This window comes from Acinonyx jubatus, chromosome B1, assembly GCF_027475565.1.
Source record: "Acinonyx jubatus isolate Ajub_Pintada_27869175 chromosome B1, VMU_Ajub_asm_v1.0, whole genome shotgun sequence".
In the NCBI taxonomy this organism is placed as follows: Eukaryota; Metazoa; Chordata; class Mammalia; order Carnivora; family Felidae; genus Acinonyx; species Acinonyx jubatus.
Genome location: NC_069382.1, coordinates 32,194,497 through 32,217,670, shown reverse-complemented (window position 1 = coordinate 32,217,670; position 23,174 = coordinate 32,194,497). Strand labels below are relative to the sequence as shown.

The 23,174-nt window shown below is 45.4% G+C and overlaps 1 protein-coding gene across 1 annotated transcript; it reads left to right on the top strand.

Moving 5' to 3' along the window:
* The first annotated feature begins 304 nt into the window (after positions 1–304).
* Positions 305–5,461, top strand: NEFM (neurofilament medium chain). The gene is made up of 3 exons (XM_027077375.2): positions 305–1,444; positions 2,150–2,274; positions 3,586–5,461. Exons 1-3 carry the CDS (start codon positions 365–367, stop codon positions 4,964–4,966), a joined length of 2,586 nt encoding a protein of 861 aa, XP_026933176.1. The 5' UTR covers positions 305–364; the 3' UTR covers positions 4,967–5,461.
* Positions 5,462–23,174: the final 17,713 nt, after the last annotated feature.

Here is a 23,174-nt window from a genome sequence, read left to right as displayed (position 1 = left end):
CGTTGGGTGAATACTCGCACCGAGGGTGTAAAATGCAATCCGAAGGCTAAGAGAAATGGAAAAAAGGGGGCCTGAAGGGCGACAAGTGGTCTGGGACCTAGGAGAGTTGGGGGAGGGGCCGCGGACGGGGCAGCAAAGTCCGGGGTCCGATGCGGCGTGGGCCCACGTGGAGCGGGCGCTGAATCACCGCTAGGCTGTCTTTACCCCCCTCGTCTCCCCCGGCCCGGTGCCCGCAGTCCCCGCCTCCTCGGCCGCCGCCTCCACGGGGCGGGGCCCTGGCCCGGGACCAGCCGCCGCGGCTATAAATGGGCTGCGGCGAGACCAGCAGAACGCTGTGACAGCCACACGCCCCGAGGCCTCCAAGATGAGCTACACACTGGACTCGCTGGGCAACCCGTCCGCCTACCGGCGGGTCACCGAGACCCGCTCGAGCTTCAGCCGCGTCAGTGGCTCCCCGTCCAGCGGCTTCCGCTCGCAGTCGTGGTCCCGCGGCTCGCCCAGCACCGTGTCCTCCTCCTACAAGCGCAGCGCGCTTGGCCCGCGCCTCGCCTACAGCTCGGCTATGCTCAGCTCGGCCGAGAGCAGCCTCGACTTCAGCCAGTCCTCGTCGCTGCTCAACGGCGGCTCCGGGCCGGGCGGCGACTACAAGCTGTCCCGTTCCAACGAGAAGGAGCAGCTGCAGGGGCTGAACGACCGCTTCGCCGGCTACATCGAGAAGGTGCACTACCTGGAGCAGCAGAACAAGGAGATCGAGGCGGAGATCCAGGCGCTGCGGCAGAAGCAGGCCTCGCACGCCCAGCTGGGCGACGCGTACGACCAGGAGATCCGCGAGCTGCGCGCCACCCTCGAGCTGGTGAATCACGAGAAGGCTCAGGTACAGCTGGACTCGGATCACCTGGAGGAAGACATCCACCGGCTCAAGGAGCGCTTCGAAGAAGAGGCACGGCTGCGCGACGACACCGAGGCGGCCATCCGCGCGCTGCGCAAAGACATCGAGGAGGCGTCGCTGGTCAAGGTGGAGCTGGACAAGAAGGTGCAGTCGCTGCAGGATGAGGTGGCCTTCCTGCGGAGCAATCACGAGGAGGAGGTGGCCGACCTGTTGGCCCAGATCCAGGCGTCGCACATCACGGTGGAGCGCAAAGACTACCTGAAGACAGACATCTCGTCGGCGCTGAAGGAGATCCGCTCGCAGCTCGAATGCCACTCCGACCAGAACATGCACCAGGCCGAAGAGTGGTTTAAGTGCCGCTACGCCAAGCTCACCGAGGCGGCCGAGCAAAACAAGGAGGCCATCCGCTCCGCCAAGGAAGAGATCGCCGAGTACCGGCGCCAGCTGCAGTCCAAGAGTATCGAGCTCGAGTCAGTGCGCGGCACCAAGGAGTCCCTGGAGCGGCAGCTCAGCGACATCGAGGAGCGCCATAACCACGACCTCAGCAGCTACCAGGTAGGAAACGCGGCTGCGCGGCCAGCCTGCGCCAGCGCCAGCGCCGCGCGCCCCCGACACTCAGGCACGCGACCCGGCGCGCTCTCCGCCGCGCTCCCCGCCGCGCTCCCTGGCGGCCGCTGGCCAGTGCGCGCGCGCGACGCAGACCCAAGTTAGATCCGCAAAGCGTCCTCGCCCCTCCCCATCCCTTCTCCACGCCTCCTCCACCCACCATCTCCAGCTCCTAAGAGCCCCGCCCTTTTTCTAAACGCGTTTTTCCTTCGCGAGCTCTAGTTTTAAAGTAGAGGATACACATGCGGGCAGTTGATAAAGCAGCAACTTTAGGACAGCTTGTGCAGCAACGCATATATTCTCAACTTTCCCAGCCGCCATCAGAACTCTTAAAATCGCCTTTCAGCCCAAAAGGTTCAGATGAGAAGGGCTCAGTCAGCCGTGGGGTTTCCCCCAGGCATGTTTGTTTCCTGCTGAGACGACTTCTAGGTCCACGGGTCTCGGTGCATGATTGCCCAGGAAATCTCTTATTGCCTAACTGATCTTGTTTGTTCATTTATTTGGTAATTCCTTAGTTGGTTTGTTGTTGCTGTTTTTCTTTTAAGGGGCTGAGAGCTACGGGGTTTACAGAGCTGGAGGGAAGTGGGGGGAGGGGTGGTAAGTGCGAAAGAAGTTGCTATTGGAGGAATGAATCTCTGGCTGTGTCTATTTCAGGACACCATCCAGCAGTTGGAAAATGAGCTTCGGGGCACAAAGTGGGAAATGGCTCGTCATTTGCGTGAATATCAGGACCTCCTCAACGTCAAGATGGCTCTGGATATCGAGATCGCTGCGTACAGGTACCGTGCTCACGACGGATGGGGCGGAAAACACTAACCGCACTGCGGAGGTTGTTTGGCTGAACCCCCGCCACTTAAGTTAAAGCAAGCAGGTTTCGGGGATTTTAAATCAGTGCCTGGTTTTCTTTATTAATTAAAAAAAAAAATCTAAGGAATTGGAAATTTACCACTTTTTACACAGCTTTGAAAGAATGAACATTAGTTGAAGTAAGTATTTAAATAAAATGAGGAAGAGCGCCGATTAATTCAGTGCTTATGCTTAATTTTTTTATTTTATTTTCGTGAAAACTGTTTTCCAAACGTTTGAAACAAGAATGGCATTTTGGATGTTAGTATTTCATATGGTGGCTTCAGCTTTTGACTTTATAATGTCAAGGACAAATATCAGGACATTGAATTTCTCTGTTTCTCTGTTACAGCTTACTATTGCCATCATCTGGCTGAGAACAGCTATAGATTGAAAGGATATATATAGATTAGATAGAATATATTAGATAGAATTATAGAGAGGAAGAAGGAGAGAATATATATATATATATATATATATATATATGTATTCTATTTTATTTATATTTACATGTACAGACCTAGATATACAACCAGACAAAGAGAAAAGAAAAGAGATTATAGGTGTGCTATGTGATGCCACGTTATGGTTAATTAAGTTCATAGGAGAAAATCCTTGACGAAACACTTTTTCTACTACCAAGAAGGTCATCATCACAACATGACAGGAATAAATGGTATTCAGAGCTATCTCTCTTTTCAGGAAAGCTGAGTGATTATATTAAATAGACACTTTATGATTAAAATTGCCAATTTATAACTTGATATTCCCATATTAGCGTATGTATATGTAGCCTAAATTCCGACGTACGCTAAAAGGTTTTATAGATAACGTTGAACATTATGTTCGCTAAAAGAAATTTAGTGTACATCCTGAAAGTCCAAGTGCTCAAGAAGGTCACTGAGGCCTTCTTGGCCACGAGGGAGCTTTCCAGCATATTCACGGTGCAGCAAATAGACTGCGGCAGAGCTGAGATTTGGCGGCCCAGTGTGTTAGTGGACTATTGGGTGTGGTTAGTTACTGCAGCAGGTGATTGGCTGGTGGCCCATGAGAATCTCTGGATATGACACAGATAGCAGGTATGATATGAAATGATAGCAGGTATTACACTGGCTTGACAGAACCTCTTATGTACGTGATTCTGTTTGTTGAAAGGTATCTGCTGCGTTACCCATAACATAATGACACTCAGAAGGCCCACTGAGGTTTTACTTATGTCTCGTCTTTTCTGTTTCGGTCCTTAGAAAACTGCTGGAGGGTGAAGAGACCAGATTTAGCACATTTGCAGGAAGCATCACTGGGCCGCTGTATACACACCGGCCGCCCTCAGTCACAATATCCAGTAAGATTCAGAAAACCAAGGTAGAGGCTCCTAAGTTAAAGGTCCAACACAAATTTGTGGAGGAGATCATAGAGGAAACCAAAGTGGAAGATGAGAAATCGGAAATGGAAGATGCCCTGACAGCCATTACAGAGGAATTGGCTGTGTCCATGAAAGAAGAGAAGGAAGAAGAGGCAGTAGAAAAGGAAGAGGAACAAGCTGAAGAAGAAGCCGTAGCTACCAAAAAGTCGCCAGTGAAAGCGGCTGCGCCTGAACTTAAAGAAGAGGAGGAAGGAGAAAAGGAGGAAGAGGAAGGCCAAGAGGAAGAAGAGGAGGAGGAGGAGGGCGCTAAATCAGACCAAGCCGAAGAAGGAGGATCCGAGAAGGAGGGTTCCAGTGAAAAAGAGGAAGGTGAACAGGAAGAAGAAGGAGAGACCGAGGCCGAAGGTGAAGGGGAGGAAGCTGAAGCTAAGGAAGAAAAGAAACCTGAAGAGAAGCGTGAAGAAGTGGCTCCCAAGGAGGAGCCGGTAGCAGAAGCCAAGGCAGAGAAGCCAGAGAAAGCCAAGTCTCCCGTGCCAAAGTCCCCAGTGGAAGAGGTGAAGCCGAAAGCGGAAGCTGGAGCTGAGAAAGTCGAACAGAAAAAGGAAGAGGAGAAAGTAGAGGAAGAAAAGAAGGAAGCAGCAAAGGAATCTCCCAAGGAAGAGAAGGTGGAGAGGAAGGAGGAGAAGCCAAAGGACGTGCCAGAGAAGAAGAAGGCGGAGTCCCCGGTCAAGGAGGAGATGGTGGAGGAGGTCAGCAAGTCAGTAAAGGTGAGCTTGGAGAAAGATGCCAAAGAGGAGAAGCCGCAGCCACAGGAGAAGGAGAAGGAGAAAGAGAAGGAGAAGGCAGAAGAGGAGGGAGGGAGTGAGGAGGAAGGCAGCGATAAGGCTTCCAAGGAATCCAGGAAGGAGGACATAGCAGTAAATGGGGAGGTGGAAGAAAAGGAGGGAGAGCAGGAAACTAAGGAGAAAGGCAGTGGGGGAGAAGAGGAGAAAGGGGTTGTCACCAATGGGCTAGACTTGAGCCCAGCGGAGGAAAAGAAGGGGGCAGACCGAAGCGAGGAGAAAGTGGTGGTGACCAAAAAGATAGAAAAAATCACCAGTGAGGGGGGCGATGGTGCTACCAAATACATCACTAAATCTGTAACCGTCACTCAAAAGGTCGAAGAGCATGAAGAGACCTTTGAGGAGAAGCTAGTGTCTACCAAAAAGGTAGAGAAGGTCACTTCACACGCCATAGTAAAGGAAGTCACCCAGAGTGACTAGGATTTGAGTCCATTGCAAAAGGTTAAGCCATATGACAATTTTAATATGCATGTGATTGACAGCTTCAAAACAGAACGGGTTCTCCCATGGGGGCTCCAGACATTGAATTTTACTTTGTGCAATACGAGGGAACTGCATGCAAGCTCAGGGTGCTCCCTCCTCAGTCTTTGGGTGATTCAAATGCATGACATTGTATGTTCCTGGGGAATTGGCCAATTTCCTAAGCTGTTGGAAGGGGGGCACTTGGGGGGGGGGGGATGTTTTGAGATGTATTCTGCAAAGAACCAACTGAGCCAAAAATAATAAATGAAACACAGAACTCTCTTAGCCTTAAGAAAGCTATATATGAATAATTATGTTTACCTCACTGGTGCATTTAAAATGGACTTTTGTTCATGGGAGAACCTCGTTGACATGCACAGTTTGCAACCTTTCGTTGATTGATGTTAAACGTCACAGCAGTACTTGCTCAATAAAGGTCATATTGGAAACATAGTCGATTGCATGGTGTCCTGTCATTTCGAAGTGAAATCTCCACGACCTGACCCTTTCTTTTCCTACAGTAGGGTATTTGGGGGACTATAAGTGACCTGCATTTCTTCTTATTATTTCCCTGAGGGTGATCACTGGGAAAACATAATCGCCAAAAACGTTTTCAGCTGTCAAAATATTTAGCCCAATCTTCCTTTCAAAATTTTAAATGTGTGTCTTTCAAACGAAAACTAAAGCATCAGATAAAAGAGCAAGATTGGTGGGATAAAAGTCTCCAGAATCCAGCTGTTTCGATCCCAAACCAAAACCGAGAACCTCCAAGAGAGAGGGGCCATAATGGAGTCATAACTTGTTTCTTGGAGTTGGGACATGAAGAAACTTGTGGCATTTATAACAATGTATCCAGAAGAGCACTGAGATCATTAACAGACCTAACAAAAAATATCCGGTCTCAGATCTGGTTCAAACGCAAATACACACACACACACACACACACACACACCACACACCCCTTTTCTGCAGTACTAATTCTTGATTTGGTTGACAGAGACTTACACTTTTGTGTTTTATTTAGGGAAAAATAATATCAAAAATAAATAAGATGTTCCACTCGGGAAAAAAAATTTTTTTTCTCTGATGCAGGCAAAGAAGTGTTTTTAAATTTAACAACAGCAGCAAAAAAGACCAGATCGTGAACAAGGAAATAATAGAACTCCCTGTGCAAAATATATCTGTTCCAGACTTTGTAAACCATTAGTAATTTATTAAGATATCATTCATTCCAAGTCCGTATTTTGTCATCAATCAGATCATCCCAGTAATATAATCCTTGATGCTCTTTTTAATGGCTTTTCAAGATACCCCAATTTTAATACCTAAATGTACCCAGGAAGCTCACTGCTCATGTCAATATTTGCAGTAATGGTTCCCAATCATTAGCCATGGGCCAATCCTTACAATTTTTGCTATATCTGCATTTCATTTGCACAATGTAGTCACATTTTTCCTTAAAAACTCCTGTTTTAGGGGCACCTGGGTGGCTCAGTCAGTTAAGCTCAGGTAATGATCTCACGGTTCATGGGTTCGAGCCCCACATCAGGCTCTGCGCTGACAGCTCAGAGCCTGGATCCTGCTTCGGATTGTACATCTCCCTCTCTCTCTGCCCCTCCCCCACTCCTCCCTCTCTCTCTCTCTCTCTCTCTCTCTCTCTCTCTCAAAAGTAAATAAACTTTAATTGTTTTAAATAATAAGAAAATAAAAGCTCCAGGTTCATGTTAAAACACTACTTTTTCTGGAGCAATGGAATCCATGACATCCAAGGTAAAAGAGAATTTTCAAGTACAATCACCAAAACTTAAAAAGAGTATATTGGAAAAATTCAGGACAGCTCCTAGGATGGAAGGATGCGTGGAAGAGGTTGGGTGTTGGAAAGGACCAGCGAGGACGGCCCCAGGACAGGAGGTAGCAGGAACCATCGTGCAGACACAGGGCTGACTGAACCCCAAAGTTTGTTCTCACTTCATTGGAAGTTTAGAAACACAGCGCGCATTTGTCCTCCACGTTGGCCAGCAAAGCAAGAAGCATCTTGATCAACAGAACCACAAAACTCACACCCAGGCTGCGGCAGCCTCCCCCCAGAGAAGAGTCGGGGGACTCTTCTATGAAGTGGGAATAGAGATTGGATCTACGTGATGTGTTAGTTGAATTTTTAAAACACCTACTAAATATATAGCCATTACTATAAAAGTGTTCATGTGTCTATACCTAAAATCATCTCATTATCAGCACTGGCCCCTGAGGCTACCCCAGCTTGGAAAACCCTACGTGTAGCGTGTATTGTTTTAAAATGACAGGACCAGGGCGCCTGGGTGACTCAGTCGGTTAAGCGTTCGACTTTGGCTCGGGTCATGATCTCACAGTTTGTGAGTTCCAGCCCTGCGTCGGGCTCTGTGCTGACAGCGCGAAACCTGGAGCCTGCTTCAGATTCTGGGTCCCCCTCGCTCTCTGCCCCTCCCCCATTCATGCTCTGTCTCATTCTGTCAAAAATAAATAAATGCTAAAAAAATGTTTTTAAATAAAATGACAGGACCAATCAGCAGCCCTCCCAAAGGCCGGCATTAGAGACTCGTCCCTTCCGTTCCAACTTTGTTTTCAACCATCTCATTTTCTTTCCTGAGAATAAAAGAATTTTAATAATACATCCACATTTTCCAGACCACTGTTCTGTCCTCTTTAAAAATAATGGCGGGGGGGGGGGTGGTGGTGCTTGGATGGCTCAGTCAGTTGAGCATCCAACTCTTGATTTTGGCTCTGGTCATGACCTCACGGTTCAGTTCGTGGGTTAGAACCCCACGTCGGGCTCTGTGCTGACAGCGTGGAGCCTGCTTGGGATTCTTTCTCTCCCTCTCTCTATGCCCCTTCCCCACTCACTCAAAATAAATAAATAAACTGTAAATATATGTATAGTAAGAAGTACCAAAGCTAATTAGTCCTCAATTTTCCAATAGGAAACTGAGGCACAGAAAAAAAAATTAACTTTCTCTGGGTCACACACTAGGAGACAACAGCGCTGGGATTTAATCCAGAGACTCCGGGTCCGCGGCACTTATGCTTAACCCCTTGCAGTCCACTGTGCCTCAAATCCACCCATTGTGGCCAACTCAATTTATGAGGACGTTCTGGAGTGGTCCCTTCTTGCTTTCCAGCTTGGAAGAAAGAAAACAGATCTATGCCATGAATCTTTCATTTAATACGCTTACAGATCTCTTTACAGTAAAGAAAAGAAAAAAAAGATGCACTATCATTTCTCTGCGTCACTGTTTGCATCACGAGGAGAATAAAACATCCGGATACGAAATAAGCGGAGATTCCTTCTCCCACAACAGCTTGCAGTGCCCAAAAATGTGGCAAACACTTTTCTCGTGACAACTTTAACGTTCAATGGAAAAGGAAAGTGTTATTTCTAGCACACTGTCTTCTATTGCCAGTCAGTGCAGAGACAGTATTAAAACATTGGGATATTCATTTCCACAACAAATAGATTGGTTGTTCCAGTTCGGAGCCAGTTATTTTTTCCTGTTGGTTTATGTCATTTTCCCAAAGGGAAACAGGAGCCATTTTTCACGGAGTTGTTTTATTGGCCCCGCACAAAATGCGTCCACGCCCAGGGCTCATCTACCTTTAGAGGTACAGAGGTTCGGGGAAAACCCTGGATTGGAGTTAACCTCCCAGGTCTGTAGATAGCTAAATTGTGTGTCTTGAGTACATTATATTTTGTCCCTCTAAGCTTCTGCTACAGACTGAATGTCTGTGTCCTGTAGATTCATACGTGAAGTCCTTGCACCCAATATGATGGTATTGGAGGTGGGGGGTTTGGGAGGTGCTTAGATTCTGAGGTTGGGACCCTCATGAACAGGATTAGTGCCCCTATAAAAGAAAACTCAAGGAGCTCCCTTCCCCCCTCCACCACATGAGGATATTAAAAGAGAGACATCTTTGAACTGGGAAGCAGGTGTTCACCAGGCACTGAAACATGGCGCCTTGATCATGAACTTCCCAGCCACCAGAAGTATGAAAAATAAATTTCTGTTGCTTATAAGCCACCTAGTCTGGCATTTTGGTATAATGACCAGAACAGACTAAGACAGCTTCCACTTATTTATCTGTAAACCAGGGGCACGAACCTATTCTTCAAAGGGCTGCTGATGTAATTAAATGAGATGATATCTGGGGAAGTACCCAGCACTATTAACAGGTACATGGTAGCTGACCAAAATCATTGCTGAATATATTTAAAGTTGGATCAAAGCTATAGGTACACAATTTACTTAATGTGGTCATAAGAAATTGATTGGAACATTCACATCCTTATATATGATTTCAATGCAGATTGCAATTATAATGAGTTTACCAGAATAAGTAGACAATATAAACATCCATGTGTGCATACGCACATATATTTCTTCATCAGTGTATACTGATAATTCAGTGTATACTTATAATACAGTGTATAATACATTGTAATATATTCATTATCCAGATAGAGAATTTGGGTGGAAAATAACTGCATTTTTCACTGAAATAAACTGTAGAAGCTGCTTAGACATCCAATAATCCACCTGTATAGTCACGGGTCTTAAAAGTTTCTTGATGCAAACTATTTAAAATAATATTGAGAATTAGAGAAACAGCTTTGTGCTAGATCTATGAAGACGACTTTAAATCCCCAAATCCATATTGATTGTGCTCAGCTCCGTAATGCCAGGCTCTCAGAATTCTCTTCTACTTCTTTTTTTTTTTTAAGTTTATTTATTTATTTTGAGAGAGAGAGAGAGAGAGAGGGAGGGAGCGCGAGTGGGGGGAGGGGCAGAGAGAGAGGGAGACACAGAATCTGAAACGGGCTCCAGGCTCTGAGCTGTCAGCACAGAGCCCGACGCGGGGCTCGAACTCACAAACCGTGAGATCATGACCTGAGCCGAAGTCGGACGCTTAACCGACTGAGCCACCCAGGCGCCCCTCATTTGAGGTATTTTGAAAAATTATCACATTATATCTTCAACATGTTATTAATTTTAGGTAATACCCCTTAAGTCTAGTTAGCATTCTTATCTTAGAAGAAACCATAGTTGAAACATATTAGCAGTTGGCTGGATCAAAAGCCCTTTTTTTTATAACATTTGAGGGAAGGGTAATCGTTTCAAAGACCTAAGTAGGATGTTAGATGACTTACATAGGCCCACCCCCATACCGATGGTCTTGCTTTGGATGTGTGTGTTTCGGTGAGATGGGAGAGGAAGAGGGTTAAGAGAGCATAGAATCAAGGGTCCAAGAACTTAAGTAACAATATTGTTTTCAGAAGGCGGACACAGGAGATTCCCGATGCTGAATTAAAATCATAGGATCACAGGGGTGTCTGGGTGGTTCAGTCGGTTGAGCCTTCAACTGTTGGTTTGGGCTTAGGTCATGATCTCACGGTTTCGTGAGTTCCAGCCCTGCATCAGAGTCTGCCCTGGCAGCGTGGAGACTGCTTGGGATTCTCTCTCTCTCTCTCTCTCTCCCCCTCTTCCTCTCGCTCTCTCGCTCTCTGCCCCTCCCCCACTCGTGCTATCTCTGTCTCTCTCAAAATAAATAAACTTAAAAATATTATAGGATCACAAATCGGAGGCCAACTGATAATATCACAGGCTCTACCTTTGGGTATTTTCACGTTCATGAGAGAGTAGACCATGATGGTACCATGAAACAGAGATGTTAATGAAATCACCTCCTTGTCTAATTGGTTTTCATCTCTTAAGGGAATTTTGGTGTAGAGAGTAAAACTACCAGTTTACATTAGAGTTTCTGAATACCCTTAATTTTAATTGTTCATCATCTCCTCCAGAAAACCACAGATTGGTTGAAAACACAGAGTAATAGGGGCGCCTGGGTGGCTTAGTCGGTTAAGTGTCCGACTTCGGCTTGGGTCATGATCTCGCGGTCCGTGAGTTCGAGCTCCGCGTCAGGCTCTGTGCTGACAGCTCAGAGCCTGGAGTCTGTTTCCGATTCTGTGTCTCCCTCTCTCTCTGCCCCTCCCCTGTTCATGTTCTGTCTCTCTCTGTCTCAAAAATAAATAAACGTTAAAAAAAAATTTTAGGGGCGCCTGGGTGGCGCAGTCGGTTAAGCGTCCGACTTCAGCCAGGTCACGATCTCGCGGTCCGGGAGTTCGAGCCCCGCGTCGGGCTCTGGGCTGATGGCTCAGAGCCTGGAGCCTGTTTCCGATTCTGTGTCTCCCTCTCTCTCTGCTCCTCCCCCGTTCATGCTCTGTCTCTCTCTGTCCCAAAAATAAATAAACGTTGAAAAAAAAATTTTTTTTTTAATTTTTTTTAAAAAAAAAGAAAGAAAGAAAACAGAGTAATATAGCCCAAAGTGTTTTCTATGTCCTTGGACTTGGGAAGCCTGGACCTCACCACAAGTCACAACATCTCTACACCTCCCACATTAATTGGAAAACTCAAGGATAGTTTGAATCCTGAGATAATGTTGCTAAACCTTTCTCAACTTAGATGTCAAAAATTGACTCATAGCCAGAAAGAATATTTCAGCTAAAGAGAACTTTATACCTGAAATAGGCTGTGCTAATATTTAGAAGAATAGAAAGCTAAAGGTTATTAATTTATATCCACTTAAATATATAATATGTGAATACCTGGGGGGACAAAGAAAAAGAAGGTGTCTGTTATTTTCTCCAGATTTCCTTCTAATCCAGACCGCCCAGTTGTTTCTGAACTGGACTTCTGCGTGGCCCAATTAAAATTACAAAGGTAAAAATAACAATAATCATCATTTCTGAGAAATAGCAGGTGCCTAGTAAATAGTAGTAATAGTAATCGTAGTGGTAGCAGTAACAGTTTTAAAGGTATTAATTAAAAGGGGTGCTTGGGTGGTTTAGTCAGTTAAGCGTCCAACTCTTGATCTCAGCTCAGGTCTTGATCTCAGGGTCATGAGTTCAAGCCCTGTGTTGGGCTCCATGCAGGGCACGGAGCCGACTTAAAAAAATAAAAGTATCGGGGCTCCTGGGGGGGCTCAGTTGGTTGAGCGTCCAACTTCGGTTCAGGTCACAATCTCACGGTCCGTGGGTTCGCGCCCCGCATCGGGCTCTGTGCTGACAGCTCAGAGCCTGGAGCCTGTTTCGGATCCTGTGTCTCCCTCTCTCTCTCTCTGTCTCTCCCCAACTCACACTCTGTCTCTCTCTGTCTCTCAAAAATGAATAAGCATCAAAAAATTTTTTTAAGTATTAATTAAAATACTAGCATGTATTAAATGTTTACAAGTGATACCCACAAAAATTTAATCTATAGCAAACCTTCAAGAAGAAAAGTTGGATACCTTTAAACTCTTATTTGCTAGTTAGAGTCACAGAATCCTAAAAGTTGGATTAGCTGCTGATACTGAACTCCCCTTTTCCATGACTAGAAAGTAGTTGCCTATGCTATCATTGAGTACCTACAGTGACAGGAAAGTTATTTTGTTCTGAGGCATCCATCAGGCGGCTTGAACTGTCTCCCAAGCCTTCTTTCCACCATTCCAGTATCTGACCCCCTACAATTTTCACCCACTAGCGAAAGTTTGGAGGCATCATATAAACCTCTATTCCTTTTTTCCCAGAACGGACCTTCAGAAAGGTGAAGACCCAGGCCCAGATCCAAATAACTCATCACAATAATAAGTTTTAAGTTTATTATATATCAGGCATTTTACCTGTAATAAATCATTGAACTCTCATAAGATACATATGTGCAGGAATTATTTTCGTTGTCATTTTTTGCAGAAGTTTGGGCCTAAGGATTAGAACCCAGGCCTTTTTCATATAAAACCCATATCCTTTCCACTGCATACAATTATAGAAAAGATAGAAAATATATATTCTGTGTTTGTTCACCTCTGGAATGAACCTCTACCCATTGAGCCCCGCCTGCCCTAAGCAGTCCCCGTTGTCCATTTTTTAATTTGTGGAGGAATTGACTGACCTCCTGGAGTGTTATTTTAAAATCATTGCTATAGGGGCGCCTGGGTGGCTCAGTTGGTTAAGCGTCCGACTTCAGCTCAGGTCATGATCTCACAGTCCGTGAGTTCGAGCCCCGGGTCAGGCTCTGTGCTGACAGCTCAGAGCCTGGAGCCTGCTTCGGATTCTGTGTCTCCCTCTCTCTCTGCCCCTCCCCTGCTCATGCTCTGTCTCTCTCTGTCTCAAAAATAAATAGCAACATTTAAAAAAAATTTTTAAATAAATAAATAAAATCATTGCTATAGAAGTGGCAGAAACATTATACTCAACATCAGCTCCCTGTGTTGTAGTCTAGGTTCCATTCTCCTCTGCATGAATATGTAAATTTGTTTTCTGGAATCCTCTTTACATATTAAAATTTTGATTGGTGCATGAAACACTTTATGTCCCTAACTGGCCATTTTTTCAGACTCCAAAAAAAGCAATAAGCAAACAAATTAATGCTTTTTCTATTAGTTACTCACCTGTAACACATAACTGATTCTGTAGCCAACGCAACAGGTACCTCACCTTTGATCAACAGTTTGCTCCTTAGAGATAGCAACAAGAAAAAGCATTTTGATTGGATTAAAGTGATTAAGTACCAAGCGAAATAATTTCTATATACCTATCATTAGCTAGGATACACTCCTAAAGTGTATCTGACATGTAGCGCGTTGGAAATTTGGACAAATTTGGATTATTTCACTTCCTTAACCCACTCACTGGAATCTCTGACTATCATCAATTGAGACGAAATTTCCTTGGCCAGGCATTATTGCCCAGCCTAATAATCACCATGTCCCTGTGAAAGCAGTTTACCATGCCTATCCACTGGGCTCATTCCCTTGGCATATTAGAAAGAGCATTATACATAGAGGCAGATCATATGGCTATGACATTTGGCGAGCTGACGCCCATCTCCATTCTTCATCAGCTACCCATGAAATAGCCACCAACACTTCTAAAGTTATCACTATCTCATTGGCAATCAGCAAACTGCTTTGCCTCGTATTCTCTGTGAGGAATATGCCTATCGTTCTCAGGAAGAGGCACGGATCTCAATGTCCTCCTTAAGGGGTGCAAAATACAAGGTCTGGGAAAGGAAAGTGAAAGAGAGCTTTCAAAGTATTTACTTCCTCCTCAACGTGGGTAAAAAGAAGTGAACTCTCATGGGAGAGAGGAGGAAGGCTTGCCAAAGGATCAGAAGATGAATAACAGTAGAGACTTGTGCCTTGCCCACATTAACACTCTATATTTCTGTGTGTTATCAGAAAAGAAAAGGGGTGCCTGGGTGGCTCAGTCGGTTGAGCGTCCGACTTCGGCTCAGGTCAGGATCTCGCAGTTTGTGGGTTCAAGCCCCGAGCTTGGAGCCTAGAGCCTGCCTTGGATTCTGTGTCTCCCTCTCACTTTGTCCACCCGCCCCCCCACCCCCACCCCGCCACTCACACACTGTCTCTCTCTCCTTCAAAAAAATAAACAAACATTAAAACACACACGCATACACAGATTTTTGTGTCTGGTCAGACCTTAGTTGGAATCTCAGGCCTGAACTTCCTGAGTCAGTTGTCAGAGGCCAATCAGAAAAAGAAAAGGAAAAAGAAAAAAAAAAAATTCTAGGAGTTTCAAACAGAGTGGAAACTAACGCAGGGAAATGGTACCACAAAGTTAAGGAAAGGTTGAAAAGCCAAAAAAAAAAAAAAAAAAAGGTGTATTAGCGAGCTCTAGCTACCATAACACAATCTCGTAGACTGGGGGGCCTAATCAACAGAATTTATTTTCTCATCGTTCTGGAGGCCGGAAGTCCAAGATCAAGATGCCAGCCTTGTCAGGTGCCGGAGAGAGTCACCTTTCCCGCTGGTAGGCGGTCACTTCCTCACTGCGTCCTTACTTGGCTAGGAGAGAGAGAGCTAGATCATTCATCTGTCTTCTCATAAAGACACTAATTCTATCAGATCAGGGCCCCATGCTTATGACTTCATTTAACCTTAACTATTTCCTAAAGGCCCTATCTCCAAATACAGTCCCATTGAGGGGTCAGCGTTCCAACATATGAATTTGAAGGGGACACAATTTAGTCCATAGCAGGAGACAATGAGGCAAGGAGATATTAGTAACAGAAAGAAGCCGTCATCACCTCCGGGACTGGAGTGACACGAGAAGACGCTGGCACCAGAACTCAGAAGCCGGGGGGCCACATCTGGTAGAAGCTAGACCCATGGCAGCAGAGGCATCCTGGTGAGAACTGAGACCGTGAGACCGTGGAGGGCGGCATTGTCGAATGGAAACCAGACTCAAAAAGAAGAGGCAGTTACCACTGGACAAGCTGCCTTAAAGCAGGGCCAGGAATGGCAGGGAAAATTCTCTGATTGTCCCCTCCTCCTGTCCTTCTCTTTCATCAGCACTTCCCATGGGCCGATATTCCCCCCCCCCCGCCCCCCGCAAGCTATTCTGCAAAGGAGCCTGGGATATGTAGTTCCCTCTCCTACAGAGCAGAGCAAGGCCAAAGCCAGATATGGAGCTGAGCACAAACTGACCCATGACTGGCACACTCACTAGGCGACCGTGGGCAACTCTCTTTCTGACCATCGGTTTTCTCATCAGCCAAAAAGGGCCGATAATAGACTTATTTTGAGGATTAAGGGATAGACTTCTTGCGAAGCATTTAGGTCAGAGTAAATTCTCTAACCTGTGTTAGAGCTCAGTAAATATTGTTTGTCATTAGTCAGGGAATGTGTGTTTATTTTAGCTTGTGTTAACGATGACTAAGACTGAATGGCTAAAATTAACAACACCAGAAACCACAGGTGTCCGCCAGGATGTAGGGAAAGGGAAACCCTCCCGCACTGTTGGTGGGAATGCAAACTGGTGCAGCCGCTCTGGAAAACCGTCTAGAGGTTCCTCAAAAAGTTAAAAATAGAACCAACCTATAACCCAGCAACTGCTACTTGGTATTTACCCAAAGGATACAAAACTCCAGATTCAAAGGGTGCACGCACCCCAGTATTTATAGCAGCATTATCAACAATAGCCAAACTATGGAGAGAGCCCAAATGTCCATGAACTGATGAGTGGATAAAGATGTGGATGTATAAATAATAGAATATTACCCAGCCATCAAGAAGAATGAAATCTTGCCATTTGCCACGATGTGAATGGAGCTAGATTGTATTACGCTAAGTGAAATAAGTCAGTCAGAGAAAGACAAATACCGTATGATTTCATTCATATGTGGAATTTAAGAAAGAAAACAGATGAGCAAATGGGAGGAGGAAAAAAAGGAACCATAAGAGACTCTTTTTTTTTTTTTTTAACGTTTTTATTCATTCTTGAGAGACCGAGAGAGACAGAGCACTAGCAGGGGAGGGGCAGAGAGAGAGGGGACACAGAATCCGAAGCAGGCTCCAGGTTTTGAGCTGTCAGGACAGAGCCTGACACAGGGCTCGAACCCACAAACCGTGAGATCATGACGTGAGCGGAAGTCGGACACAACAAACTGAACTACCCAGGTGCCCCAAACCGTAAGAGACTCTTCAAGATAGAGAACAAACTGAGGGTTGATGGAGGGAAGTGGGTGTGGGATGGGTAGGTGGGTGATGGGCATTAAGGAGGGCACTTGTTGTGATGAGCACTGGGTGTTGTGTATAAATGATGAATCACTGAATTCTGCTCCTGAAACCAATATTGCACTGTATGTTAACTAACTAGGATTTAAATAAACATTTGAAAAGGAAAAAACAAAAGACAATGACTGACCAGCCAGGAAGCTAGGGTCACGAGAACTAGTCTAGGGATCAGTAACCCAGGAAAATCCAAATGTTGGTTTGATCCAAGATATCTTTAAAGTGAAAGTTCTAGGGGCGCCTGGGTGGCGCATCTCCCTCTCTCTCTGCCCCTCCCCCGTTCATGCTCTGTCTCTCTCTGTCCCAAAAATAAATTAAAAAAAAAAAAAAGTTGAAAAAAAAATAAAAAAATAAAAAAATAAATAAAGTGAAAGTTCTAGAAAGGTTAAAACCATCATGGAGTGTCCATCCCAGCCTCCTTTCTGCTCTCTGCTTTTTTCTCCTTCATATGTACTTCTTTTCAAAGCCCCCGTCTCTCTTCCCCCTCGTCCAACAAAAGTTCCAAGATTGTGTATAATAATTAAGATCATTAATCATCGGATCAACAGATGAAAATCAATGGGTCATTAGTCCATCCAGAATGTTCCCCACTTCCAGCTTTAGACCAAGGGAATGTGCAAGCTCCTTAGGTAGCTCGTCTTCTTTATGGAATGACTCATCTTACTCAGGAATGAGGGTCTTAGCAGATGTCCTTTGCCTCTAAAAGGCGAAGAATGGGCACTAGGATGGGCACCGCTCAGCATATGACCCCTCAGCATGAACTGCTTGCCAAGGGGAAGTTCATATCATCCTGCCAGGGTCACATCCTTCCCTACAAGGAGGAGACAGTGCAGCAACAGTGGCGGATGGAGAGGATCTCAACTACTCTGCAACTCGCTCACTGGAAAACCTGCCCATGTCAGATGAAAGAAGGCTCAAATGCTACCCGCAAAGCTGAGGTCCTCAGCTGACAAGCATGGGCTCTTTCTCACACGAATCAAGGTTAGGGCATCTGATCCACTTTGGAACTAAAACAATGGCAGGAATTCGACGCAAATGCAGAAAATGATCAGGACACCGCTGGGTCTCAGGGACAACAAGGGCTAGGGTTAAGAGACTCAAAATCCAGTTTTTACCTAATTGGACACAGCACTCAAGCAGGAATCATTTCAAAACTAAGGTGTCAGGAAAACCAGAGTCTCCTTGTAACCGATAGTGCTTTCTTATTCCAGGCCTCCCTCCCTTACAGCACGTCCAGCACGGTCACCCAAGAAGCACGTGAGGCCTGGCTCTGTGTTTGTGCCCCCAGAGAGACAGAAGGTTAGAAAATATGCTGGAGAAGAGCCATACCAAAGATAGCTGGTCACATGAGTCTCTAGGCAACGGCAACATGTGTCTCTACAGCAATGCCGATAATTAAAACACCTAAAACTTGTACGTTTCTCTACAGGTTAGAAAGTAGCTTCAGATACATCATCCACTTTAAGGCCTCACAATATGTAGGACAGATATTGTGATATCTCTTCTCAATTTGCAGCAACGAAAGCTCAGGGAGGTGATTTATCTGCATCAGGGGAGAGTCACCAGCGGCCCCTACCCCATGCATTCCTAGGACATTTCTTAACAGAAAAGATACTTAATTTTTACCGTCAAGTGTAATGAATATCCATTGTGGAATACTGGCATTTGAGGATATTCATCCATATTCCTGCCATCTTAGAGACCTGTTATATTTCAGCATATTTCCAACGTTTTTCTATGTACGAATTTGATACGGGTAGGTGTGATCATTCTGAAAATATCATTATGTAATCCGTGTTTTCTGTAACAAATTAAGTAATATTTTCCAATACATTATAAATGTTTTTTTTTCCATTTTATTTCAAACTCATCACCATGACTGAATATTTCATGGACACAGCATTTATTAGACTCCACTATCCTCTTTCAAACGACCCCCTCCCCCGTCTGTGGTCACTGTTCATCTATTTATTCCAGGTGATTCAACAGTTTTCAAGCTGTAGTATTACAGCCCCAAACTATATAGATTATGAAAATAAACAGATTTTGTTGACAACAATTATTACTATTTTATTATTATTATTGGCCCTTTCTTTGTTTTTAATTTTTTTAATGTTAATTTTATTTTTGAGAGAGAGAGAGAGACAGTGCACGAGCGGGGGAAGGGAAAGAGAGAGGGAGACACAGAATCTGAAGCAGGCTCCAGGCTCTGAGCTGTCAGCACAGAGCCTGACATGGGCTTGAACACACGAACTGTAAGATCGTGACCTGAGCCGAAGTCGGCCGCCCAACCAACTAAGCCCCAATTATTGGCCCTTTCTTAAAGCTCAAACTACCAATTTATAATCCACAGATGTTTATTGAGCATCCAGTTCATGGGAGAGACATATCAGCTACAAAAGTAAGAAACTGATATTTGGTTCATCTGACTTGAATATCATGTGGCGTAAGCAATCTTGGTGAGGTTGTTTGGGCTTAAAAATTGGCATTATGGAAAATAAAATATCTACGGCCAGGGTCATGATGTAGGCGAAACGTGTTTGAGAAAAAAATTCAAAAAAGAAAGCAATTCAAGAGAACAAGGGAGGATTAGGAGAGGCAGGAATCTTACCAGAACAAGAAAGCCTAAAGAGAAAGAATGGACAATGTAGTTTGGTGGGAAAAACATGGCCTAATAGTCAAAAAGTACACTCTTCTCTTGAGTGGCCTTGGGCATGTCCCCTCAAAGATTCTCAGAATCCTTGGGGCAGCTGGGTGGCTCAGTTGGTTGAGCGTCCAACTTCGGCTCAGGTCACAATCTCACGGCTCATGAGTTCAAGCCCTGCGTCAGGCTCTGTGCTGACAGCTCGGAGCCTGGAGCCTGCTTCATATTCTAGGTCTCCCTCTCTCTCTCTCTGCCCTCTCCTGCTCACGCTGTCTCTGTCTCTCAAAAATAAATAAAATAAACATTAAAAAAAAAAAAATTCTCAGAATCCCAAGGATGGAAGTGACATTATCATCACAGTTGATGTTTGTTATACATCTTTTTTTGATGTTTGCCATGCATTTGGTAAATGTCAGAAACAGGCTAAATGCTTTACATGAAGGACCCTGTTGACTTTCAAGGTCATAACCACCCTATGAGAAGGAAAGTATAAAATCCTTCGTAACAGGTAAAGAATTGAAGATAGGGGACTAAAAAGAATTATCCAATGTCACAGAACGGGTAGGTATTCAGACCAGTTCTCTCAGATACATGCTGTCTACACGAAAACGCTTCCCTTGAAGGCCATCTAGTTTAGTCCTACCCCTGTGATCCTTAAGTCCACTTTATAACAGTCTGACAGTGTTGAAAAACCCCCCAGTGATGAGGTCCAAGGAGTCCGTTCCATCCTGAACAGCTCCAAACGCATTAACTCATTCATTCATTCATTCATCCGTCCACCCAATATTGGTAAGCACAAATATTTTACGGGACATTCATGGCTCTAGGCCCAAGGAATAGAGTAGTGAATAAGTTAAGTCCCTGCCCTCATGGACTTTATATTCCTGTAGGAAACGAGAAGGGGAAAAAAAGAAAAGAAAATATAAAGGATTCGAGGATAATAAATGCTTTGGAGAAAAGGGAAGGGGGGTAAGGAGGTTAGGAAGTGCTGAGTGGGGAGAAAGGAGTTGCACTTGCATATAGGGTAGTTAAGGGAGGCCTCTCTAATAAAGACAGCATACCTATGAGAAAGAAGCAGTTACATAGGAGAAAATCCATTCCAGGCAAAAGGAACATCAAGTGCAAAGGCTGCAAGCAAAACCTTGTTTGGCATGTCCGGGGAGGGACTAGGAGGCCAGGCTGGGGGGAACAGAAGAGTCAAGAGGGAAGTGGGCGAGGGGCGCCTCGGGTGGCTCAGTGGGTTAAGCGTCCAACTCTTGATTTCAGCTCAGGTCATGATCGCAGGGTTCATGAGATCGAGCCCAGGGTGCGGCTCTGTGCTGACAGCGTGGATTCTCTCCCTCCTTCTCTCTGCCCCTCCCCTCTCTTAAAGTAAATAAATAAACATTTTTTAAAAAGGAACAAAAGAGGGAAGGGGGTGACCAAGAGAGGTGGGACCTGCTCCAGGAGGCCCTTGCAGGCCACAGAAAGTGCAAAGGTTTAGAGGGTTGTGAGCAAAGGGGTGAGACAGGTACATTTGCAAAGAATCACTCAGGCCACTGTGTTGAGTACAGATGGGGGACAGGAGGAGCTGAGGACAAAGGGGCCAGTCAGGACTCTATTGTACTTATCTGGGCAAGAGAGTTTGGGATCCAGCTTGGAATCAAACAGGTAGTGTTCGTGATCGGGGGCGGGGGGGGGGGGGGGTGGGGAAGTACCAGGTCACTGGTCACACTTTGAAAGCAAAGTCCGTGCAATTTGTCAACGGAGAGCTTCAGGCAGCAGAAGAAAAGAGAAATCGAAGGTGACTCCAGAGTGTTCGGCCTGGGAAATGGGGAGCGTGGGGCTTCCATATTGATGCGGGAACACCTGCAGAAGACCTTAGAAGAGGGCGGGTTTAGGGAAGAGGTAGGGAAATAAGACATTGGTTTTGCCACGGGAAGGTGACTGCCCACGAGACATTAAAGTAGACCTGACATCTCAAAGGAAACCAATTGCCAAAAAACTCTGTGCTTTGATCTTACCTGTAAAACGTGTACAACGCATGCCCTCCCAGCAGGCCATGGTATGAGAAAGGGTGTAAATGCTCTCAAAAGTAAAAAACACGGTCAACCCTGTATCTGATGATGGTGATAATTTTTATAACCATTGAAATGAAAGCGTCAGCTATGAAGAATGAAAGGCGTGCACAGATGGGGAATTTATCCCCATATGGATAGTAGGATGGGGACAAAGGAGAAAACACGCCTGATGGCATAGAGGTAAAATGAACGTCTCGGCTTTAACAGTCTAAGGTGGCCTTGGTGACAATGACATACGTGGACCACTTGCAACTGCCATGAGACTACTGAAGTCTTTCAAGGCAATTTTCTTCTTTCGGTGCTTCAGAGTCAAGTCATTCCTGGCCAAGAAGGTCTGCTTTTTATTCCTCAGGAATTATGATCGGCAATTTGCTCTCAAATGAAATGGCTGGCTTTATTTTCTGGTCCTTTCACCTCATGCTCAACCCCATGTCCCACATGCATGCCTCGGGAGAAGGGAGCTCTTATTTATAAGAGACAGAGCTCCAGACTCCATGCTGCTGGGGTGACAGCCCCGTCCTTCCAAGATGACAACAGGGCCTGGCTCCCCCCACACTGCTCTCCACAGCGGAATGGCAGCTTTCCATCTCCCAGGGGAAAGGGCGCAAAGGCAATTCCCAGCGTGTGAAGGCTGACTTCCCCCACTAGTGCACTGAATTGAGAAACAAACCGCTAACTTCAGCTTGCTGATTTTATAGGCAAGTATCTGTTAAGAAGAAGATTTCGAGTGGTTTCTCACACTGTGCGTATTTTCTTTTTCACGTGAACAACTCATGGCTGATCTAGACAGATGAGTTTCACAACACTTGGAGCTTGTCTGATTTATACACTTATTTCGAAGACAACGGGTCACCCCTGGTAGAACTCTTCCGTGGATTAGGTATCAAACGATCAAAGTCAAAAACCCCAGAAAGAGAGGGAGGAAAGGAGAGAGGGAGAGAAAAGCCCACGGTAATTGGTACTGATCTGTCCAGTGTTGTACCAATGTTGCTGTAACGGAACAAGACTATAATACAGTCCACTGATACCTGGACCATCAAACATGAGCTAGAATAACAATATATTTCCGACGGGAGAGCACTGCATGGTTCCGGGAGAGACACTATAGTCTTAGAACCCAGTTCCAGCTCTGCTATAATCAAGTGTATCGTGCAAGTCATTTCACTCTCCTGAATCTCAGTTGCCTTGAATTCTACCACTTTATGAAATTTTGCACTCATGGGAGTCTTTCTTTGAAGTGCTAACAATTATCAAAGAGGAGAACTTGAAAACACCAGCGAGATTTGTACCCCCGGCGTTGAATTTCAAACACACGTATCTGATTGCAGCCCCAAACACACTGTGGATGAATCCTACCCTTGATGGTGCCCCTGATCCCAAACCTGCTGCCTCTTGCCCGCTTCATTCAGTGAAAACTCCATCCTCCTACTTTCTCAGATGAAAACCTTCGGGGGTTATCCTTGACCCCACTGATTCTCCCGCACCCAAACTTCCAGCAAATTCCAGTGGCTCTGCTTTCAAAATACATGCAGAATTCTACCCCAACCCACCACCCCCCCCAGCACAATTACCCAAGAACAGACCGTCATCATTGCTCACCAACCGTCAGTAACCTCCACATTCACCCCCTTCACTTATCTTTCACGCACAGCCAGAATGACTCTTTTAACACGAAAGTCGCGCCACGTCACTGCTCTGGCTGGAAATCCTCCAAAGACTCCCCATGGGTTTCCATCTCCCACGCAGTAAAATCGAAAGTCCTCACCAGGTCTGCAAGGCTTCACCTCGCCTACCCACTACCTCTCTGACCTCATTTTGTACCACATTTCACCCGGAATAATCTTATTCCGACACACTGAGCAGGCTCCCA